The 19,463-nt window shown below is 44.2% G+C and overlaps 2 protein-coding genes across 4 annotated transcripts in view; one reads left to right on the forward strand and one right to left on the reverse strand.

Annotated features, from left to right (window-relative positions):
* The first annotated feature begins 1,008 nt into the window (after positions 1-1,008).
* LOC146348011 (interferon-induced protein 44-like) lies at positions 1,009-14,606 on the forward strand. 2 transcript variants are annotated; one of them, XM_084852123.1, is made up of 8 exons: positions 1,009-1,095; positions 2,047-2,552; positions 3,779-3,830; positions 5,197-5,392; positions 7,047-7,196; positions 8,465-8,636; positions 10,366-10,466; positions 14,182-14,606. In XM_084852123.1, exons 2-8 carry the CDS (start codon positions 2,054-2,056, stop codon positions 14,398-14,400), a joined length of 1,389 nt encoding a protein of 462 aa, XP_084708249.1. In that variant the 5' UTR covers positions 1,009-1,095; positions 2,047-2,053; the 3' UTR covers positions 14,401-14,606. The 2 variants fall into 2 exon arrangements, with proteins under 2 accessions (XP_084708249.1, XP_084708250.1); XM_084852124.1 differs by lacking the exon at positions 1,009-1,095 and adding an exon at positions 1,536-1,605 and having other exon boundaries at positions 14,182-14,604.
* Positions 10,455-19,463, reverse strand: part of LOC146348012 (interferon-induced protein 44-like) — a 38,648-nt gene continuing 29,639 nt past the window's right edge. Inside the window, exon 10 of one of the 2 annotated variants that reach the window (XR_014790492.1) lies at positions 10,455-11,211. The gene's annotated coding sequence lies outside the window, so the exon portion shown is untranslated. The remainder of the gene's footprint in view (positions 11,212-19,463) is intronic. The other variant, XR_014790493.1, reaches the window with a different exon arrangement.

Raw genomic sequence — 19,463 nt, forward strand, 5'->3', positions numbered from 1 at the left:
CTGGAAATTATTCAAGTAATACTGTTCTTTGGCCCACCTAATATTCACAATGCGTTACATGGCTTGAGACTGCAATACCTGATGGAATGCCTCTCCCAACCTAAATATGCCCAGACACTACAGTCAACGTCTGGGGCCTTCCTCTGAGTGCCACCTCCAAGGAAGGCTCAGAGAGCTTTGGCTATTGGGTGGTATAGAAATGAAATGAAATGAATAAAGATAGATAGATAGATGATAGATAGATAGATAGATGATAGATAGATAGATAGATAGATAGATAGATAGATAGATAGATAGATAGAGGCAACAAGGGAAAGGGCCTTGTCAGTGGTGGCCGCCCAACTGTGGAATTAGCTCCCCACTGAGGCTCATCTGGCACTGACACTAATCTTTTCGGCGCCAGGTAAAGACCACCCTCTGCTCCCAGGCATTTAATGGTATATGATGGGGCATCTATGTCTGCTGTTTTTGAACAGGTCTTTTAGTGGAAATATTGTTTACTTAAATTGCTTTTAGCCATTTACATTGCTTTAATTTTTCTGTGTTAAAAAATTTAGACAGTTTTTATTATTTTGTATTTTGTCATGCTGGTGTATTTTAAATGAATTGTTGTAAACTGCCCAGAGAGCTTTGGCTGTGGGGTGGTATAGAAATGAAATCATCAACATCATCACAATGCAGGATATGAGTTATCAAATTCTGCATAACTCTCCCTTGGGCCTTTTTAAAACATGTTCCCGGGTGAGGGCATAGTGTGAATTCCCTTAATCTAATTGAAGTTCAGTCCCTGTGCATCCAGCGTTTATTACCAGTTTGGGAAAAACAAAAAGGGCAAAATATTATTTAAAAAAATTTATTCAAACAAAAAACAGAGGGACAGATAAGGAGATAAAGAGATTTCTAAAAATATATCAATGCTGCACAGGCTCCTTTATTGCCACCTACAGTTATAATCTGTGTCCTGTTCTAATTTTACTTTTGATCTTTTCAGTTTCACTTTTGTTTCTTCTTTCCGAGAAGAGCAGCCTCATTTGGATACTTGCAATAAATTAAGTGGCATCAAACGCCAGAATTGAACAGAGAAGAACAATCGTAGTAAGAACAGGGTTGTGTTGAGACGTTCCTGCTCTGGTTATTAAAAATGGACAGGGGCATGTGAATACTTGATTGGCTTCAATCTAACGATGCCTCTCCATCTTTTCATGATGAAACAGTTTACTTTAAAGATTGTGTGTGTGTTTCTGGATTCTGTACTTGAGCTCAGTTGTTCAGAACTGAATTACTGCCTTTATATTGTTTACTTTACAATCTCTTGCTATACGAACAAGAACTCAAGTTTTGCAGATGCTTCAGAGATGTTGCCGCATTTACTAACTTGATCTACAAAGAGTGGGAATCTCTCTTAGGAGAGGTAGCCTTGGCTAACATTGCTGAAGTTGAAGCAAAAGGTTATTCTTTGCTCTCTAGTTCTGTTTGATCTATCATGGCTTCCTGCTTGGGTGTTTGCTTTTCAGCTATTCAAATAGAAAATGGTGCTTCAGTCCTGATGGAGATTACCACTGAAAACTCTTGCATATTGAGAACAGCAAAAGAAAGCCATACATGGTACAAGCCTCTACATGTTTAGTCAGAGCCAAAATATGTGTTACTTCGAAGATGTACCTAGCAGCTATGTCTATTTGTCTGTCTGTCTGTCTGTCTTATTTTTGTGGCACCTTAAAGACTAAGATTTGTGATGGCATAAAATTTTGTGGATGAAGTGGACTCAATTTCACAAAAGCCTCAAAAGTTTGCAAACCTCTCCTGATGTGGCAGCCCCAGATGTACTACAATTCCCACCCTCCCCAGCCATCATGGCTATTGGGTTTACATGGTTTACTTTAAGAGCACTTGTTATACGGAGAGGAACTTGAGTTTTGCTTAGGTTCCTCTAAGGTATCTCTAGAGAACACAGTGCACCTCCTAGAAGCTGCTGAAAGGCAAATGAAGATGTGTGTATGAAACCTGAAAGGCTAACTGTGGCATATCTCCGCTTTCTTTTTTTAGATTAACAATGGCTGATGTCAAATCTAGATTGACCCAAGAGGAGAAAAGGGTGTTACTACAGTTATTGGAATGCAATTCCCTGAGCCTTCTGTATAAGGCAACTGTGCATGGCTACAATGCTAACACGTTTCATTACATATGCAACCAACAAGGCCCAACTGTAGTGGTGGCATACAATCCAAGTGGTTACATTTATGGAGGGTTTACGGCTCAGACTTATAGTTCGGTCGGGAAGTATCTAAGTGATGAAAAAGCTTTCCTCTTTAGATTGAAAGGGAAAGAGAAGGCTCCCAGCCCACTAAAAATCCCATTCAAATCTGCCAGTCAGGCTGTATATGACATTTCTTCATGTGGTCCTTATTTTGGAGCTGGAGCACTTATTTTCCTGTATCAAAATACTGCAGTGGTTTCTACAAATCCTAACATTGCCAACTACACGTTCTGTGCACAAGACTTACATGGAAATGACCAGGCTCTTTTGGAATGTGAAGTATATCGAGTTGAAGGTGAGTTGAAATAAAGAGAAAATAAAGAGAAGATGACTGGGTTCGGATTACACGATAATGACACGTTGTTTAACCCACTGTGGGTTATCATGTTGTCCATCGGGATTTTTCTTTACCCACTACGGCTGAACTGGCCAAAATAACCCACACCGATAACCCATGGTCTGCAGTAGGGTTTATTTAACCCACCGTGGATTATTTTGTAACCACAGCCGGTTACAGAGCTTACAAACTGGTGCCGCTCTGCTCTGGCTGTATATTGTTAAAGCACTTTAGATCGCATTTTTGCTAGATCCTTAAAGCACTAGAGCGCTTTACCAATCTAAAGCCTTAAGCCCAGCCTCTGTTGCTACAATTACTCTAGGGCTAAGGGCTTTAGATCCATAAAATGTTTTAGTGCTTTACCAATCTACTGAAAATGCCCCCCCCCCCCCGAATACAGGCTGGTCTTCAAGCAAGGGAGCTTTACCTATCTAAAGCTCTCAGCCCAGGCTTTATGGACACTATGATTCTAGGACTGAGGACTTTATATCAGTAAAACACATTTGCGCTTTACCAATCTAGTGAAAATGCCCCCACCCCCCTGGATGGAAGACAAGCTGTATTCCAGCCATGGGGGAAGGAATGGGCAAGGGTTCATTTCTGCCTCCCCTTTTTGTAATGCCCCAGATTTCCACTCCTCTGGGGTAATTGTGCAGGTTTTGGAGGGTGGATCAGGTGGCACTTGAGTAGGAGAGGCTGCATATGAAATTTGGGCCTGATCCTCCAAACCTCTAAGGGTTTAGAGCCCCCACCCCCTTTTTGCTAAACTTAGGATTTACGCTGCGTGATGATGAGCAGTTACATGGGGTATTGATGGGAGATCGGGTGCTTCCTGACTCAGGGAGGCTGTTTATGAAGTTTTGTCCAGATCCCACAGACTTCCAGCACTTTAGAGGTGAAATAGTGCCACTGCTCAGGCAGGAGGACAGCAGCAGGACAGGAGGCGCGGTGCAGGGGGGTGGGCGCAGTATGAGTCAAATTACACAAAGTAGCCTAATCAGTTATTCACAGTAGCTTATTAAGCTGGTTGTGTGGCAGGGCATCGTGGACTATTTAAAAAATAAGCTACAATGAGTAGCTTATTAAGCAACCATGGGTTAACGTGACGTCTGAACGCAGCCAGAGTTTCCTCTTTGAAGCCAGTTGATTTCCACTGTCATGGTTTCTCTGATATTTTCCCTTAGATGTTGGTGCTATGCTGGAACATCCATATAGGAAGGTGGAATGGACAGCTGGGTAGGTTAATGACTGGAGCATCTCTTTGTTACTACCTGTGACCTTGCAAATATGGGCAGTCACTTGTGGAAAAGAAGTACTGAATTTCACTTGATTGCATTTTTAAAATCCTATAGATGAACTAAGGCAGCTTAGCACAACCTGGTGCCCTCATATTGTGTTGGATTATACCTCTCATCAATGCAAGGCCGTATGGGAGTTGTACTCCAACACACCTGGAGAGCACCTTTTTGGGGGCAGGCTGCTCTAAGGTATCTGTTGGGAGCACAGTGCTTCTAATAGGTTTCTCCCTCTGAGCTTTTCTGCTTCTGGGTAGTCCTCATTTTGACAGCATTTCCCCCAGCTCTATTCAAAGACCAAAATCCCTTCTGTTTAGTTTTTTCTGTTTAGAAGGTGTGCATTTTCTCATGCACCAAGAAGCATGGAAATTGTAAATTAAGGCACCTGACCTTAACTGCAGGAAAAACAGCCTAGAGTTTTATATATTGTACTTACAACTTCGCCTTCATGCACCCACAGTTTTCCTTGGTCATTTAGCCCCAATCCTCTTCTCTGCTAATTGGAGGAACATGGAAGGTCAGGACAATGTGGGGAAGGGGCTGCCTAGCTGCACACTGGCCCTCTGCTCTCCCTATATGCTTTCATTGGGGCTAGAGGCAATGGTAGACCTTAATAGCGACAGACTGAGTCTGGGGAGGAGAAGGTTGATAGATTAAGGATGCGGAGAGGAACAGACGGGGGCAGCTGGGCATTGGGGCTGCCTGCATGGTCATGAGTAACACAAGTCAGCAAGAAAAAGGAGGCGAGTCCTGCATATACGTGTGACTGTAGAATCGGTTTCCTGCTTACATCCATGGTAAGCAACCTGGTGTCCCCCAGATGTTTTGTACTGCAACTCCTCTAATCCCTAACATTTGGCCTTGTTGGCTGGGGCTGATGGGAGGTGCAGTCCAAAGCATCTGAAGGGACCCACGTTGCTTCTCCTGGCCTTCTATGGTGCTGATGTTATGGCTGGGTGCGCTCAGTTGCAATTCTTATGCTTCTTGGTGCATGAGTAAATTTGTAAGCACCTTAACTTTTCTGTTAAGATGATGAAGTTTTGATCCTTGATTTCCTTTGTATTTTGAAAAGGAAATTCACCGAATTATATTAACCATTGGGAGGTGCGCACAGCAAAGATTACTGCAGCTGTATAATAGGTTTTTACAGGGTTCTTTTTCTTCCCCTGACTGTTACAGTCTTCCTCCCTCCAAGTTTTTTCTTGCAGGGATTTCTTTTGCACCACTTAAAATACATACATGAATATGCTTAGAGATGTTTAACTAATATGGCTAATTCACATAAATGTATTTTCCTATCTTAATAGGGAAAGAGAAAAACTGATGCACGAAATAAAAATATTCAAGAGTTCCTTGAATTCAGTGCCAAAGATTCGGGTCCTCTTCCTTGGGCCAGTCGGTGCAGGGAAGTCCAGCTTTTTCAACTCTGTGAATTCTGCTTTTCAAGGCTATGTGGCAAGTGATGCCATAGCGGGATCAGATTCCACAAGCGTGACTATGCAGGTAGCCCCGCACTGCTAAATCTAAAATTAAAATGCATTCCAGTCACTTAATATTTGGGAATAATATTTTTCCTGATGTTTCAAATACGTTTCTCTGGCAAATTTCAGTTCTTATATCTTGCCAGGAAGACAGATCTACTCTCATACTTATGTCAAAGTCACCCATGGTCCAACCTCATCTTCACCCAACAAAAGTTGCATTAGCACTTAGGCAAACTCTGTGTATCTAAATATCCAATGTAATGTAAGCAGAAATCATGGTCTATTCATTTTTTTTGGTAGACTGGTATCCTGTTTTGTGACTGGAGACTCAAAGTGGCTCACAATATGCATAATATGCAATGGAAACTTAAAGAAAATCCCAGAAGGAGGAAGTGCTTGATGCTATATTATCTTGCCCCTCTCTGTCCTGGATTCTGTCTCACTAACACTTCAATTGATCTTAGATGACCCTGAGGTGGCAGAGGGAAATTTCTAACTAAGACAGGCATATGATGTTTTATTAGTTCTCCCATGCTCCCTATTCTTCTGAGCCATTTACATGTAACTGATTGGGGTTTTTTATCCAGGAGGCTGAAAAGATGTAACTTTTCTCCACAAGGAAGGTGAAAATAAGTTTAAACGGATTTCTTTGCATCTGTTTTCATAGCAGAAGATATTAGAGATTTTTGCATGGAATGTGTCTGAAAGTGATCTCACATAGGAAAATCAGTTTACTGAGACAAAGAATGAAATTTTAAAAATTAATTGACAAATAAGTAACAAGTCATTGAAACAGGATGGCATTCAAACAAGGATTACCTATTCTTTAAGAATCAAATTTAAAATTGCTGGACTATCAATTAAAATAAGCATTAACCTTATTCCTCTTGCCAGAAGATTTGTAGTGGATAAACTGGATCCAGGTTCTGATTTCCATGGATGGAAGGCCTCCACTCATGGACGGTGCATTGAAAGCAATGGCAAGTGTATGGGTGGGAGGGTGCTATTGTGCTCATGCCCTGCTTGTGGGTTCCCAGTCTACAGCTGGTTGGCCACTGTGTGAACAGAGTGCTGGATTAGATGGACCCTTGGTCTGATCCAGCTCTTCTTATGTTCTTATGTGTGTGGTGTTTCAAAACCACCACTACTCAAAAAACGCAGAGTGAACCAGAAGGGCTTTGGAAGTGCTGGATCATCCACTTTTCTCTCCACCTTACCTAGGATTGCTCTGCAGTTGACTAAATCACAAACATTTCACTTCAAATTTTCTTCCTGGTCAATAGCTGGAAAGCTCGATAAAGGTTGGAATGATTAACAAGCCTTCCTAGGAAAGAATCAGCATAGAATTTGCAAGGGGAGTCAAAGCTCACCGACCATCAGCAAACACATAGATCAGGATGTTGCCGTGGAAATGTTCTTGTAGTTTTGTGGCTGTTTTTTTACAATGGATCGTTGGTAACCAGCAGTTAACCTTCCAAGTAAATGTATTCAAATTTCTTATTAGCCTGCTACTCTTATAATGGATCTTTGTTGGTTTTACATGGGTTCAAAACACGCAAGAAGTTACAGTTTCTACCAGTAGCAGTTATTTGTTCTTCACAAAAGTAAAAGGGAATGTGAATAGGATAGGAATGTATTTTAATCCTACTTCATTTGCTTAAAAAAAAAAAAAGTATAGGACCTATGAAGTTGAAACTGGAGAGGGAAAGCCACTGCCCATTGTTTTCTGTGACACCATGGGACTAGAAGAGAAGGAAGGAGCTGGTCTGAACATTGATGAACTGCCCAACCTATTAAAAGGCCATGTTCCAGATAGGTACCAGGTAGGAAGCATCACCTGACCCACTATGGCTCAATTCAGATAAAGGGATGTTCGTTTTGGAATCTGTTTTACATTTCTAGCTTACTGCAGTTGATGCAGACTTCACAACTGCTGTGGCCCCATCATCCCTACACCAGCCACAACCTGTCAATTGCAACATGACTCTCTAGAGTAAAGACTGATTGACACATGCATATCAATGGCATGACAGCCGCTAAAAAACAAACAAAAAACTATTGCTTCAAGGCAGGTCCATGTCACTCTTCACTCTTCAGGAGGCATCAGCAATTTCCCTCCATGCCATCCAGACGCCACTTTTTTTGGCTTTCTGTCACCTGGCAAACGTTGGAACCATGTGGGAAGTTGTTCACAGAGCAGGTTACCATGTTGAGCAGCCTACACAAGACTGAATTTGTAAGAGTTGGCCCAATACTGACTGGATGTGAGAGTTAGATCTCTTGCTGTGGCTTTTGCAGTCCTTAGCATTTTATGTGTGTGTAATATATTGCTCCGTTATTATGCCCCATGTAAATGTTCTTGACCCATAAAATATTATTTTTCATAAACTCATTGAAACTGAAGTCAGATTAATAATGTGGAAGCAATTGCTCTTGCTTTACTTAAAATGGCGGCATTGGCAGAAAGGGCTGCAGTGCCATGCACAGATCCTGCCAGAAGAAACGTGTGGGAAGGGACTTTGAGGAACACGAGGGAAATCTCCTGCCATAACAGCATACAGTGCTAGATTGGTCCAGTATGAGAAATACACTGCTGATTTAGATCCCTCTACTCTACCTCTGGAACTAAGTTGTTGTTACCGTTCTTTATATAGTGCCATGAGTAATCTTGGTGGTTTATAGAGTACAGGGAGACAGGTCCCCACCCGAAGAATCTTAAAATCTAAAATTCAACAGGGGGGGAAGTGGAGGCAGGAGCGACCAGGAAAAGCATATGAAATTGTTTCAGGTAGAGGTGTTTGCTCGTAGTTATAGGCTGAGACTCTGGCCACTTCTGGCCATAGGGTTCTCAAAGGAGAAATGGAGGGCAACTGCTGCAGAGAGCTGCACTGGCAGAAGAGCAGCTGGTGGAGCAGTTCGCCACTCCTCCAGCTCCACCGCTGGATGCGGGCACCTCACCCTGTGTTTCACATAAGGAGGTTGTGTCTACCCAGGACACAATGACGCTCTGTGTTTTCATGTGTTTCATGCATAAAATGCTCATTTCTTAGCTACCCTCAATTATTACTGCCACTACCTTCTTCATTTTCAGTTCAATCCATGTGCTGTTATGCACCCAAGCTCTCCAGGCTACATCAAGAGCCCATCTTTGAAAGACCAGATCCACTGTGTTGTGCTTATTATTGATGGGTCCAAGGTTGAGATCCTGCCTGAAAAGCTGGAAGAAAAGTTCAGAAAAATTCGGAAAGAAACTAAAATACTGGGTCAGTTCTTTATGTGTTTGTGTGGTGCATCCTGAAACCTATATTTCATGTGCTGATATACTACTGAAATGCCACATCTGGCATGAGGCTGTGGATGGCTCCTTGGCATGTGAGGGTGCCAGGCCTTTCTCATGAGCTGGCAGGTGCTTGATGAACTTAGCTTGGCATCCTGAAAGGGGCATCACACTCCCTCCTGGAGTGGACAGCCTGCTCCAAAGGAGGTGATGAGGTCTAGATAGGCGCCGCCTCTTTCTCAGGGCCCTGCCTTACCAGACAGGGTCCACTGGCCAGAGTTCTGAGTATTTCACTTGGAACAAGTAGAAAGACAATTCACAGAGAAGACCAGGTTTCCTCTCAAAAGCATGAGATCCTATGTCCAAAGTAGATTCAACTCTAATTCTAATAGAGGGCATGTTTGCATGGCACCCCAGCCCACGATGGGTGACTTGTCACGCACAGGGGGTTGTTTTCGAACATCCCCTACTGCGTGGTTGATGCTCATGACATATGCTCGGGGCACCACCTACAGTGCATTGTTGTTTTCCTCCCCCCTCCCCCTCAGACCTCCAGCCAGCTCCGCCTGGCATCCCAGGGGACTTGGCAACAGAACCTGTCTTGTCAGGTCCCCCGTCCCCGCTCCAATCATGATCCCGGGCATGGTCCCCTGGCCAGCGACAGCCCCTGCAACTGTGCCAAAAAGGCAGGTTGGAGGGCTGTCAATGGCCACCTCTCATGCTGCCATTAACCCCTCCCCACTCCAACTCCGAGCACAGTAACATTGCAGCCCCTTAAAAAAAAATTTAGCTGCTATTGCGGCAGTCTGAAATAGAAAGGCTTGACTTTGTAAGGTTATCCACCCAGTTCAAGGGCTTCCCCTGAACCTTGCAGGTTCCTGCTTCAAATCCCCACTTTCCCAAGTCCTCAGCAACTATTTTTCAGGGTACCCCACATGCTTCCCTGTGTTTTGATCCCTGAGTCGTAACCGCTCTTAAAGAGAGAGAGAGCAAAAAACAGGGAGGCCTGTGGGGCACACTGGAAACAGTTGCTGGAGACTTGGGGAAGGGGGGATTTGAAGCAGGGCACCTGGTTTTCATAGGTGGTCCCTTCACTCACACACACACACACACACACACACATATATATATATAATTTTTTTTAAGAACCCTTCATGTCAGTCTATTGCAGTTCTGCTGAAGCGACTGATAGAAGCCAGGTGCCCTCTACTCATAATGGGTTGGATATCCCGAGTTCAGACCACACACCAACCCATTGTGGGTGAAACAACCCCTATAATAGCCTCTTAGTTTTTATTGTGGCTTGTTTCAAAAAATTAACCACCCCGTGGAAAGCTACCCCAGTATGCACTAGACACCAACCCATCGTGGGTTGTTTCACACCACAACCTCTGGCTTTCAAGATGATTTTGGACAACAGCTCCTGTCATGCCTGACCATTAGCCATGCTGGCTGGGACTAATGGCAGTTGGAGTCCAACAACATCTGAAGCTCCATCAGTTTCATAACCCTGCTCGGCATTGTCTCCCTGAAAGAACAGTGTGATGCCATCATAAACATAATTATTTCAAATTCACTTCTTTGAAACTCTGGCTTCAAAGAGATGTGTTTAAATTATTTTTTCGAAAGAATTGTGATGTCTATTCACAGCTCAAGAGAGTGGACAATCCATGTTTTGTGGTACTGTCATTTTGAAAATTCTTGTCTTCCTACAGAGGTGCCACTGCTCGTAATACTAACTAAAGTGGACGAAATTTGCTCTGCTCTTATGGAAGATGTTTCCGATGTCTACAAAATGAAAGCTGTTGTGAAGCAGGTAAATGTTAATGATGGTTCTGAATATGAAGTGAGAACGGGGCAATATTGCTCTTACAACGAATGGCCTTCCTTATCCTGGCACTGTCCAGATGTTTTGGACTACAACTCCCAGCATTCCCGACCTGGAGTTGAAGTCCAAAATATCTGGAGGATACCAGGTTAGGGAAAGCTGTCTTATGCTGTGAGTCTGCACTGAGCGTACTGACTTCTTCGTTCATTTTTGCTGCCCTAGGAAAGGAATGCTTCTCAGAGCAGTGCCCTTAAAGGCTGCCTAATAGATTAATGGACAAGCCGAATGGATAGTTAAGGCCAAATTTGCAGCTTCCGTTCAGCATTTCAGCTGCGCTGCTATGAACATTTACTGGAGTTTAAAACCCACTGAAAGCAGTGGGACTTATTTCATCACCAACATGCACAAGATTACCCAGCTAGCAGTGATTCTGGATCCTCAGATCAGAGCCTCTCTTCCTGTCCATGAGACGCCTCCATTTTTTTTAGCCTCATCGGAGCCACATCTTTAAAGGCTGCTTCAGGGACCTTTCCTGCCTGGAAAGCACCACATCTGGAAACCGTGTGCAAGGAGTATGCGTACTCTGATGTGAAATGTCTGAGAGCACATCTATTTTGCTGTGATTATATGTGAAGCACTCATGTTGGGAAGTTAAAGCCAGTCAGTTGCTGGAGGCCTTCTTGTTTCCCTCTTTCTGGTGTCATCTGTGTCTTGCTGCGGAACTCGAGACGGCCTAAACGTAATGGGCAAAAACAATAAGTCAGGCAGAACAGAGTTCCGAGCGGGAACCATGCAGCTCACGCACTGGCGCCTTGCTTTTGTGCCACTGATGGGAGGTGGGACGTCAGGAAGCTCAAGCTGGGACAGGATCATCGCGGCTTTGGGCCAAAGCACACATTATTTCGAAGACGTAGGACAGTATCCAGCAGAGCCCTTGCACGGGTGGCCCAAGCCTACTTGCCCTGGTGCACGCACGGGCCCTGCCATGGGCGGCAGCAATGTAGCACTTCTGGGGGAAGTGCTGGAACAAGCACAAATGCTTGTTCTGGAAGGGGTGTGACCTGCCCCTTCCAGGAACGAGCATTTTAACTCATTGTGGCGCTTTCCCCGGAACCATTACTTCGCCAATGAGGGGCCAGGGGGCTCAGGCCACACATGCAAGGGCTCTGTTGGATACTACTGATAGCTAGCAGCAATCTTAAGTAAACACAGGGGTTTGGATCCTGCTCCTAGTGTGGGGGGTAGAGCCCTTTAACTCTTTGCTCCCCCAATGTGGTGCCAGTGCAGATCGCAACCCACACTGCACCTGCAATATCTATTGCAAAATAGTTATCCGTTTCTATTAAAGGATCAATATTCGGCAATGTAAATTGCAGGTGCTGGGGCCCCAGTCTGGATCAGAACCTTCTGCAAAGGTATGCCATGTCTCACTAACCCTTCAGAGTACTTTGGGAGAGTCAGGTAACATGTGGACAGGGTGATCAGGTGGACATGGCTCACTTGGACGTCCAAAGGGCTTTGTGACAAAGCCCCTCGCCAGACTCCTGAGCAACCTTAGCAGCCATGGAATAAGAGGAGAGGTCCGCTTATGGGCCAGTAACTGGTTGAAGAACAGAAAGCAGAGACTAGCAATACGTGGCCCATTTTCGCAATGGAGGGATGAAAACAATCCACATTTTGGGTTCCCACAAAAACCTGTATTGGGTCCATTGCTTTTTAATGTGTTCATAAATGATCTGGAATTAGGTGGGAGAAGTGAGGTAGCACAATTTGTTGATGTCACCAAATTATTGGGGTTGGCTAAAATTTAAAAAAGGATTGAGTTGAGCTCCATAACGATCTCTCCAACTTGGGAGAACAGACATAAAAATGGTACATGTGATCGAATGTAACCAAGAGTAAAGTGATACTTTTTGGAGCAAAAACATCCCAAATTCATATATACACTGATGGGGTCCGAGCTAGTGAAAACCATCCAAGAAAGAGACCTTGGGGTTGTGGTGAATAGTGCCAATATCTGCTGTGCCACCACACTTGGAATACTGTGTACAGTTCTGGTCAGCGCACCTCAAAAAGTTGGAAATGGTGCAGAAAAGGGCAGTAAAAATGATCAAGCGGCTGGAGCAATCCTGCTATGAGGAAAAGTTAAAATGGCCGGCATGGTTTAGGTTACAAAAGAACAAGTAAAGAGAGACATGATAGAGGTGTGCAAAATTATGCATGGTGTGGAGAAATTGGATGGGGGAAAATTCTTGTCTCTCACAATGGTAGAACGAGAGGCCATCCTGTGAACTGAATGGGTGGAGATTCAGGACAGAGAAAAAGAACTCCTCCTTCACACAGCGCCTAGTTAATATATGGAATTTGCTACTGCAAGATATACTGATTGCCACCAACCTGCATGGAATTAGAGAAGTTCATTGAGGATAAGGCTATCAATGGCTGGTAGTCATGAAGGCTATATATTATCTCCAGTATCAAATGAAGTATCCCTCTGTATACCAGCTGGTGAGGAACACAAGCAAGAAGGTGCTATTGTACTCATGTCCTACCTGTCGGCTTGTCACAGGCAGCTCATTAGCCACTGTGTGAACAGAATGCTGGAGTAGATAGGCCTTTGGTCTGATCCATCATGACTCTTCTTATGTTATTATGACTTCAGTGGAGGGGGGAGCATTAAAGACCCCCTACCCCTCAAGCTATGGTCCTGATCCATATTGGGACCCCTGTGCATACTTTACACATTTAGAGTAATTTTGGCTTTGGATCTCAGGATCTTCCTGTCCTTGGAATCAAGAGCTGCAGGAAGCTAATCTCATGTCTTTTGAGCGGGATCTTCTGTTCTCCATCTATTGGATCATTTTGATACTGAGGGAGGCTACCGCCCTGTGCTGCCAGACTATCTGTCTGCCCCTGGTCTTTCTGCTGTAGAGCATAGTCTGGGCCAGCAGCTCACTGTTCAGAAGACTGCCGATTCTGTCCAGATGCTGCTTCCGATGGCTGCAGCAAAGCTTACAGGAAAATGGGTACATAGACGAAGAGAAATAAGTTTCCATAAGTATCCCGAAGCATGGTCTACAATTGAGCTTCATTTTTCCCCTCATGACAATGGGGTTGCAGTATGGGGAGCTGCCCTAGACTTCTGGACCCCAGTAAAGAGTAGCCCCCCTCCTGCCCATCCTTGGGCCCTGAATCCACATCATCCTGACAAGGGAATATGAGAATTTTCACCTGCCCAGTAATAGTCCCTCTTTTTGTTCTGTAAGGGTATTTTCTTTTACTAGAAAGAAGATGTAAACAATTTAAAATACTGAAAAGAATATATTATATGAACAAAAGTTTAAAACTAATATGTAATCAAAAGAGAGTTGCATTTTATAGTATAAAACAAAATGGATGGAATGTAATGAAAAAAGATCAGATGAACAATCCCCAACGGGTGTTCAAAATATTCAAAATATTTCCAAACAGCTTTTGACTTCTGATAGTGTTTCTCCATTTCATATTGGATACAAAGGAGTTTGGGCACCAAATAACTGCTTCTGAAGTGTACACACAGAAGTGAAGTAACCTACCTCCCAAACAAAAACTTCAGAAGTCCAGCAGTGCCCAAAACCTATCAGGCTCAACTTCTCTTGGAAGCAATAAGGCATGAAAGAATAGGGTTGTCCTGATAACAATTTCCATTTTATTTCCTTGACAGATGGAGTTAACAGCAGAAAAGCTCGGCATCCCTCCGTGTCAAATACTTCCTGTTAAGAATTACTGTTCAGAGATAGAGCTTAGGAATGATGTTGATATCCTGATACTCATGGCTGCGAGGCAGATGCTGCGTGTAATGAAAGGCTATTTCAAAACTTGCCTTTGGCCACAAGAAATCAGTATGCTTCCGTCTGATATGTTTATTGATAGGTATGATTAGTTTACTGAAAGGCAGTTGATTGATGCTGGCTGTAGTTTTGCTTTTCAATGCAACTGACTAAGTTGATTGTGTCTGTGCCACTCTAGAACTGAAACATGTTGACATCCTGGGCTCAATATCTCACTAGTACTGCCTGTATAAGATTAACAGACACTTTTCATGGATATATATCCAAGCATTAAAGAGAGAATGCCCTGGTTAACTACAGTTGCATTGTTTAGTAGCTCACTTCTTCTGGGTTTCTTAGTCGGAACAACACCGCCCACATACACAAATTCCACGCTCCACCTAGTGAATCACTAGTTTTGTTATTGTAAACCTCTCTTTAAGATTATTAGGATTTGTTGTATTATACCAAGGATGGCCAATTCATGAATTCTCGGGGAAATTACTCTATGCCTCAGAAAAGAAGTGTATTCTCACGTTTGAGCATTAGAAGCATCCAGAAATGCATTTTCCCTGCACAAACTGATCGCCTTTTGGGTAGACAGGCTCCATAAACGATGTTGGTAACTTTTAGCAGCTAGTGCTTATGTGGTTATAAGGACACACTGGGAGGACTTGTGTTCAGGAACAGAATGATATGCAAATACATAAGATCTTGTCTGATCTCGGAAGCTAAGCAGCGTCAGCCCTGGTTAGTACTTGAATGGGAGACTGCCTGGGAATCAGGCTTCCTGCATTGAGCAGGGGGTTGGACTCCATGGTCTTTTAGGCCTTTTCCAACCCTATGATTCTGTGATTCTATGAAATATTTACGTATCGCATCTATGTTGCACCAGTGGCTCTAAAAGGGTTTGGTGGATCACACATGAGGGTGTGGGCTTCCTGAGAAGATGAAAAGTTCCAGGGAGGGTTAGGATCCTGAGGCAGGTAAGATTGTCCACCTGGCTTGTCAAGATCTGGGTAGCGAACTGCTCCTTGGCAGCCCCTCACTGCTGTGTGAGATGACTGCACCCTTTTTGCCCTAACATCCCAAACATTTAAAAAGAAAGGAGCTTGAGAAAGGGCTCAGGGAGATCTCCTCCTATGTTTCTTCTGATGTCCACAGTCATAGCAGTAGGCTATCTGCACACTACCATGGAAGGATCTCTGCAGGCTCAAGTGTCGAACAATCGATGAGGGGAGAAGCAGAGTAAATGTAAAAGGGGCAACCCAATTTTTTAAACAAAAACCATTGAGACACACTGAGCTCCACGTCTGGAGTGTGGATTTCAATGCAGCCCTTCTGAATCCAAATTCATGTCAAACTATTCATTGGATAGGATGGCACATAGCTCTACTGTGAAAGTTACTGTGAAAGTTACTGTGAAAGAACAAGGAAAGTTGTCTCCCAGGAGGACGGATTAGAGACATGATTGAAAGGTTGCCTACTCTCATAAAGCCCACTGACAGGTACCCCTTTCTTCTCATCCATGTGGGAACAAATGATACTGCCAAGCAGAGCTACGAAGAAAGCATGTCAGACTTTGAAGCTTTGGGAAGGAAACTCAAGAACTTTGGGGCCCAGATAGTTTTCTCATCCATCCTTCCAGTAGTTAGGAGAGGGATAGAAAGGGAAAGAAAAATACTCTGGGTGAATGACTGGCCACAAAGGTGGTGCCGGATTGAGAGATTTGGACTCTGGGACCATGGGCTATACTTCCTGGAAGATGGGCTGTTGGCAAGGGATGGGTTGCACCTCACAAAGGCTGGGAAGAATGTATTTGGCCACAGCATGAAGAACTTCATCAGGAGGGCTTTAAACTGAATCCTATGGGGAAGGGAGATGTAAAGTGGGGGTAACAATGGACGATGGCTCATGCATCACAACGGAGAGAACAGCTCTAATAGTGCCCAGTAATAGTCTTCAGACACATGTAGGAAGAAAGCCAGACTATGAAGCACATGGTCTTCGATGTCTATGTACTAATGCCCAGAGTATGGGAAACAAACAGAACGAACTTGAACTCTTAATACAAGAGGGAAATTATGACTTCATAGGTATAACTGAGACTTGGTGGGATGACTCTCATGACTAGGGATGTACGAACATTCCGCCACGGATCTCGGGGAGGCCGAATGCCAGCACATTTGGCCCCCCGAAATTGGTGGCGGAACGGCCCGCCACCCTCCTGCCACCCCCCCAGGACGAGACTTACCTTGAGCGGATCTTCCTGGTGGCAGCGGCTCCGGTGGCTGGTCTTCCAACCGGCTGCCGCCACCGCCATTTCCAGTTTAAAAAACAAAATGAAAAAAGTGATAGGCTACGTAAAGATTTACGTAGCCTATCACGGCTAGGTTTTTTAAAAAAACCGTGATAGGCTACGTAAATGTTTACATAGCCTATCACGGCTGACTTAAAAAAAAAACACGTGCGTACACAAATGGCGGCGGCCATGGCCACCGCCATTTGCATTCCTTATTTTGGCACGTCTTAGTCTACGTAAACATTTATGTAGACTAAGACGGCGAAAATAAGGAGAACGCAAATAGCGTAGATGCTACGCTATTTGCGTTCCCCTTATTTTCGCCGTCTTAGTCTATGTAAATGTTTACATAGACTAAGACGTGCCAAAATAAGGAACGCAAATGGCGGCGGCCATGGCCACCGCCACTTCCGTATGCGCGTTTGTTTTTGTTTTTTTAAGTCAGCCATGATAGGCTACGTAAACATTTACGTAGCCTATCACGGCTGACTGCAGGGACGCAAACGGCGGCGGCTATGGCCGCTTCCATTTACGTCCCTGCTAGCCAGCGGCCGGATGTCCGGCTGCTGGCGGAGCCGGCCGGCGGCTCCACAGAATCACTGCGGAGCACAGCCGGCCGGCCAGGATTCTGAGGGGAGGGACGGAACGCCTCCCCCCCAGCCATGAACAGAATCTGCGAAAGGTAAGTGCCTTTCGTACATCCCTACTCATGACTGGAATACAGCAATTGAAGGATATAACTTGTTCAAAAAGAAGAGGAGGAACAGAAAGGGAGGTGGGTTGCAGTGTATGTGAACAATACATATCTCTGCACAAAAATACAGGAGGAAGAGTTTGGTAGCCCCATCGAGAGCATCTGGATCAAAATAAATGGAGCAAAGAATAAAAGGAACCTGGTGGTCGGAGTCTACTACCGGCCACCCAATCAAGGAGAAGATGAGGATGAAACTTTTGAAAAGCAAATAGATAATGTTTTAAGGAAGCATGACGTAGTAGTAATGGGGGACTTCAATTTCCTCGATATTTGTTGGGAGACTAATTCTGCAAAACATGGCCCCTCCAGGAAATTCCTGACTTGTGTGGCGGATAAATTCCTCCTACAGAAAGTAGAGGAAGGAACTAGAGGATCGGCTATCCTTGACTTGATCCTAACCAACAGGGATGACTTAGTGGATCAAGTAGCGGTTACAAGAACTCTGGGGGAAAGTGACCATGTTATACTTGAGTTCTTGGTTCTAAGGGAAGCAAAAGCCGAGTGTAGTCAAACGCGTACCCTGGATTTTAGGAAAGCTGATTTTAATAAACTCAGAACAATTATCAGTAAGGTCCCATGCCAAGCGATGCTAACGAGAAAAGGAGTCCAAGATGGGTGGGGGCTTTTAAAAAAGGAAATTCTCAAGGCACAATTACAAACAATTCCAACAAGAAGAAAAGGTGGAAGACAACAGAAGAAGCCAATGTGGCTTCACAAAAAGCTAAGAGATGAGCTGAAAACAAAAAAGGACACATATAGGAAGTGGAAAGAAGGCCAAGCAGCAAAGGAAGAGTACAGGCAGGTAGCACAGAATTGCAGGGATGGCATCAGGAAGGCTAAAGCTGAGAACGAGCTGAGGTTAGTGAGGGATGATAAAAGCAACACAAAGGCTTTCTTCAGCTACGTGCATAGTAAAAGACAGAGGAAAGAAATGGTCATTCAGCTAATAAATAAGAATGGCAAAATGATAACAGAGGACAAAGAAAAGGCAGAGCTGCTCAATTCCTACTTTGGCTCAGTCTTCTCCCAAAAGAGGGTCTATGACCCCCCTGGCAAAGGCAAAGTACAGGCTGAAGGAGCAGGATTGCAGCTTGAGTTCGATAGGCATATGGTCAAGGAACACCTAATTACTTTGAATGAGTTCAAATCTCCAGGGCCAGATGAACTGCATCCTAGAGTAATAAAGGAACTGGCAGAAGAACTCTCAGAAACACTGTCTATTCTCTTTGAGAAATCATGGAGGACAGGTGATGTGCCAGATGATTGGAGGAGGTCTAATGTGGTCCCTATCTTCAAAAAAGGGTAAAAAGGAGGAACCTGGGAACTACAGACCAGTCAGTCTGACATCAATCCCTGGGAAAATTCTGGAGCAGATGATAAAGCAAGCCATCTGTAAGCACCTTGAAAATAATACGGTGATTACTCAAAGCCAACATGGATTTGTCAAGAACAAATCCTGCCAGAATCTGATCTCATTTTTTAATCAAGTAACCTCCCTTGTGGACTGTGAGAATGCTGTAGACATAATATACCTCGACGTCAGCAAAGCTTTCGACAAAGTGCCCCATTATATCCTGATGGGCAAACTAGCTCAAAGTGGGCTAGATGAAACAATAATCCGGTGGATCCACAGTTGGCTACAGAACTGGACTCAAAGAATGCTTATCAATGGGATCTTCTCAAACTGGGGAGAGGTAAAGAGCAGAGTACCGCAGGGCTCAGTTCTGGGCCCAGTGCTCTTCAACAATAACCTGCACTGGGGGGGGGGGAGGGTTATTATGCAAATCCTGTGGTATAGCAGAATTGTGCTGTGGTGCTATGGCACAGCAGAACTGTGCAATTACATGAGCCTCTCATTCCGCCAGTTTGAAATAATATCAGATTTTCCTTGTTAGGAAAAAAAAATGGAATAATGGTTGCAAAGCTTGACTTGATCCTAACCAACAGAGATGACTTAGCGGATAAAGTAGCAGTTACAGGAACTCTGGGGGAAAGCGACCATGTTGTACTTGAGTTCTTGGTTCTAAGGGAAGTCAAATGCGTGTACCCTGGATTTTAGTGTAAGTAACCTCCCTTGTAGACCGTGGGAATGCTGTAGACATCATATACCTCGACTTCAG

The sequence above is a fragment of the Heloderma suspectum genome, chromosome 4, assembly GCF_057233095.1.
Source record: "Heloderma suspectum isolate Gila_16-S chromosome 4, 16-S_ref, whole genome shotgun sequence".
Taxonomy (NCBI): domain Eukaryota; kingdom Metazoa; phylum Chordata; class Lepidosauria; order Squamata; family Helodermatidae; genus Heloderma; species Heloderma suspectum.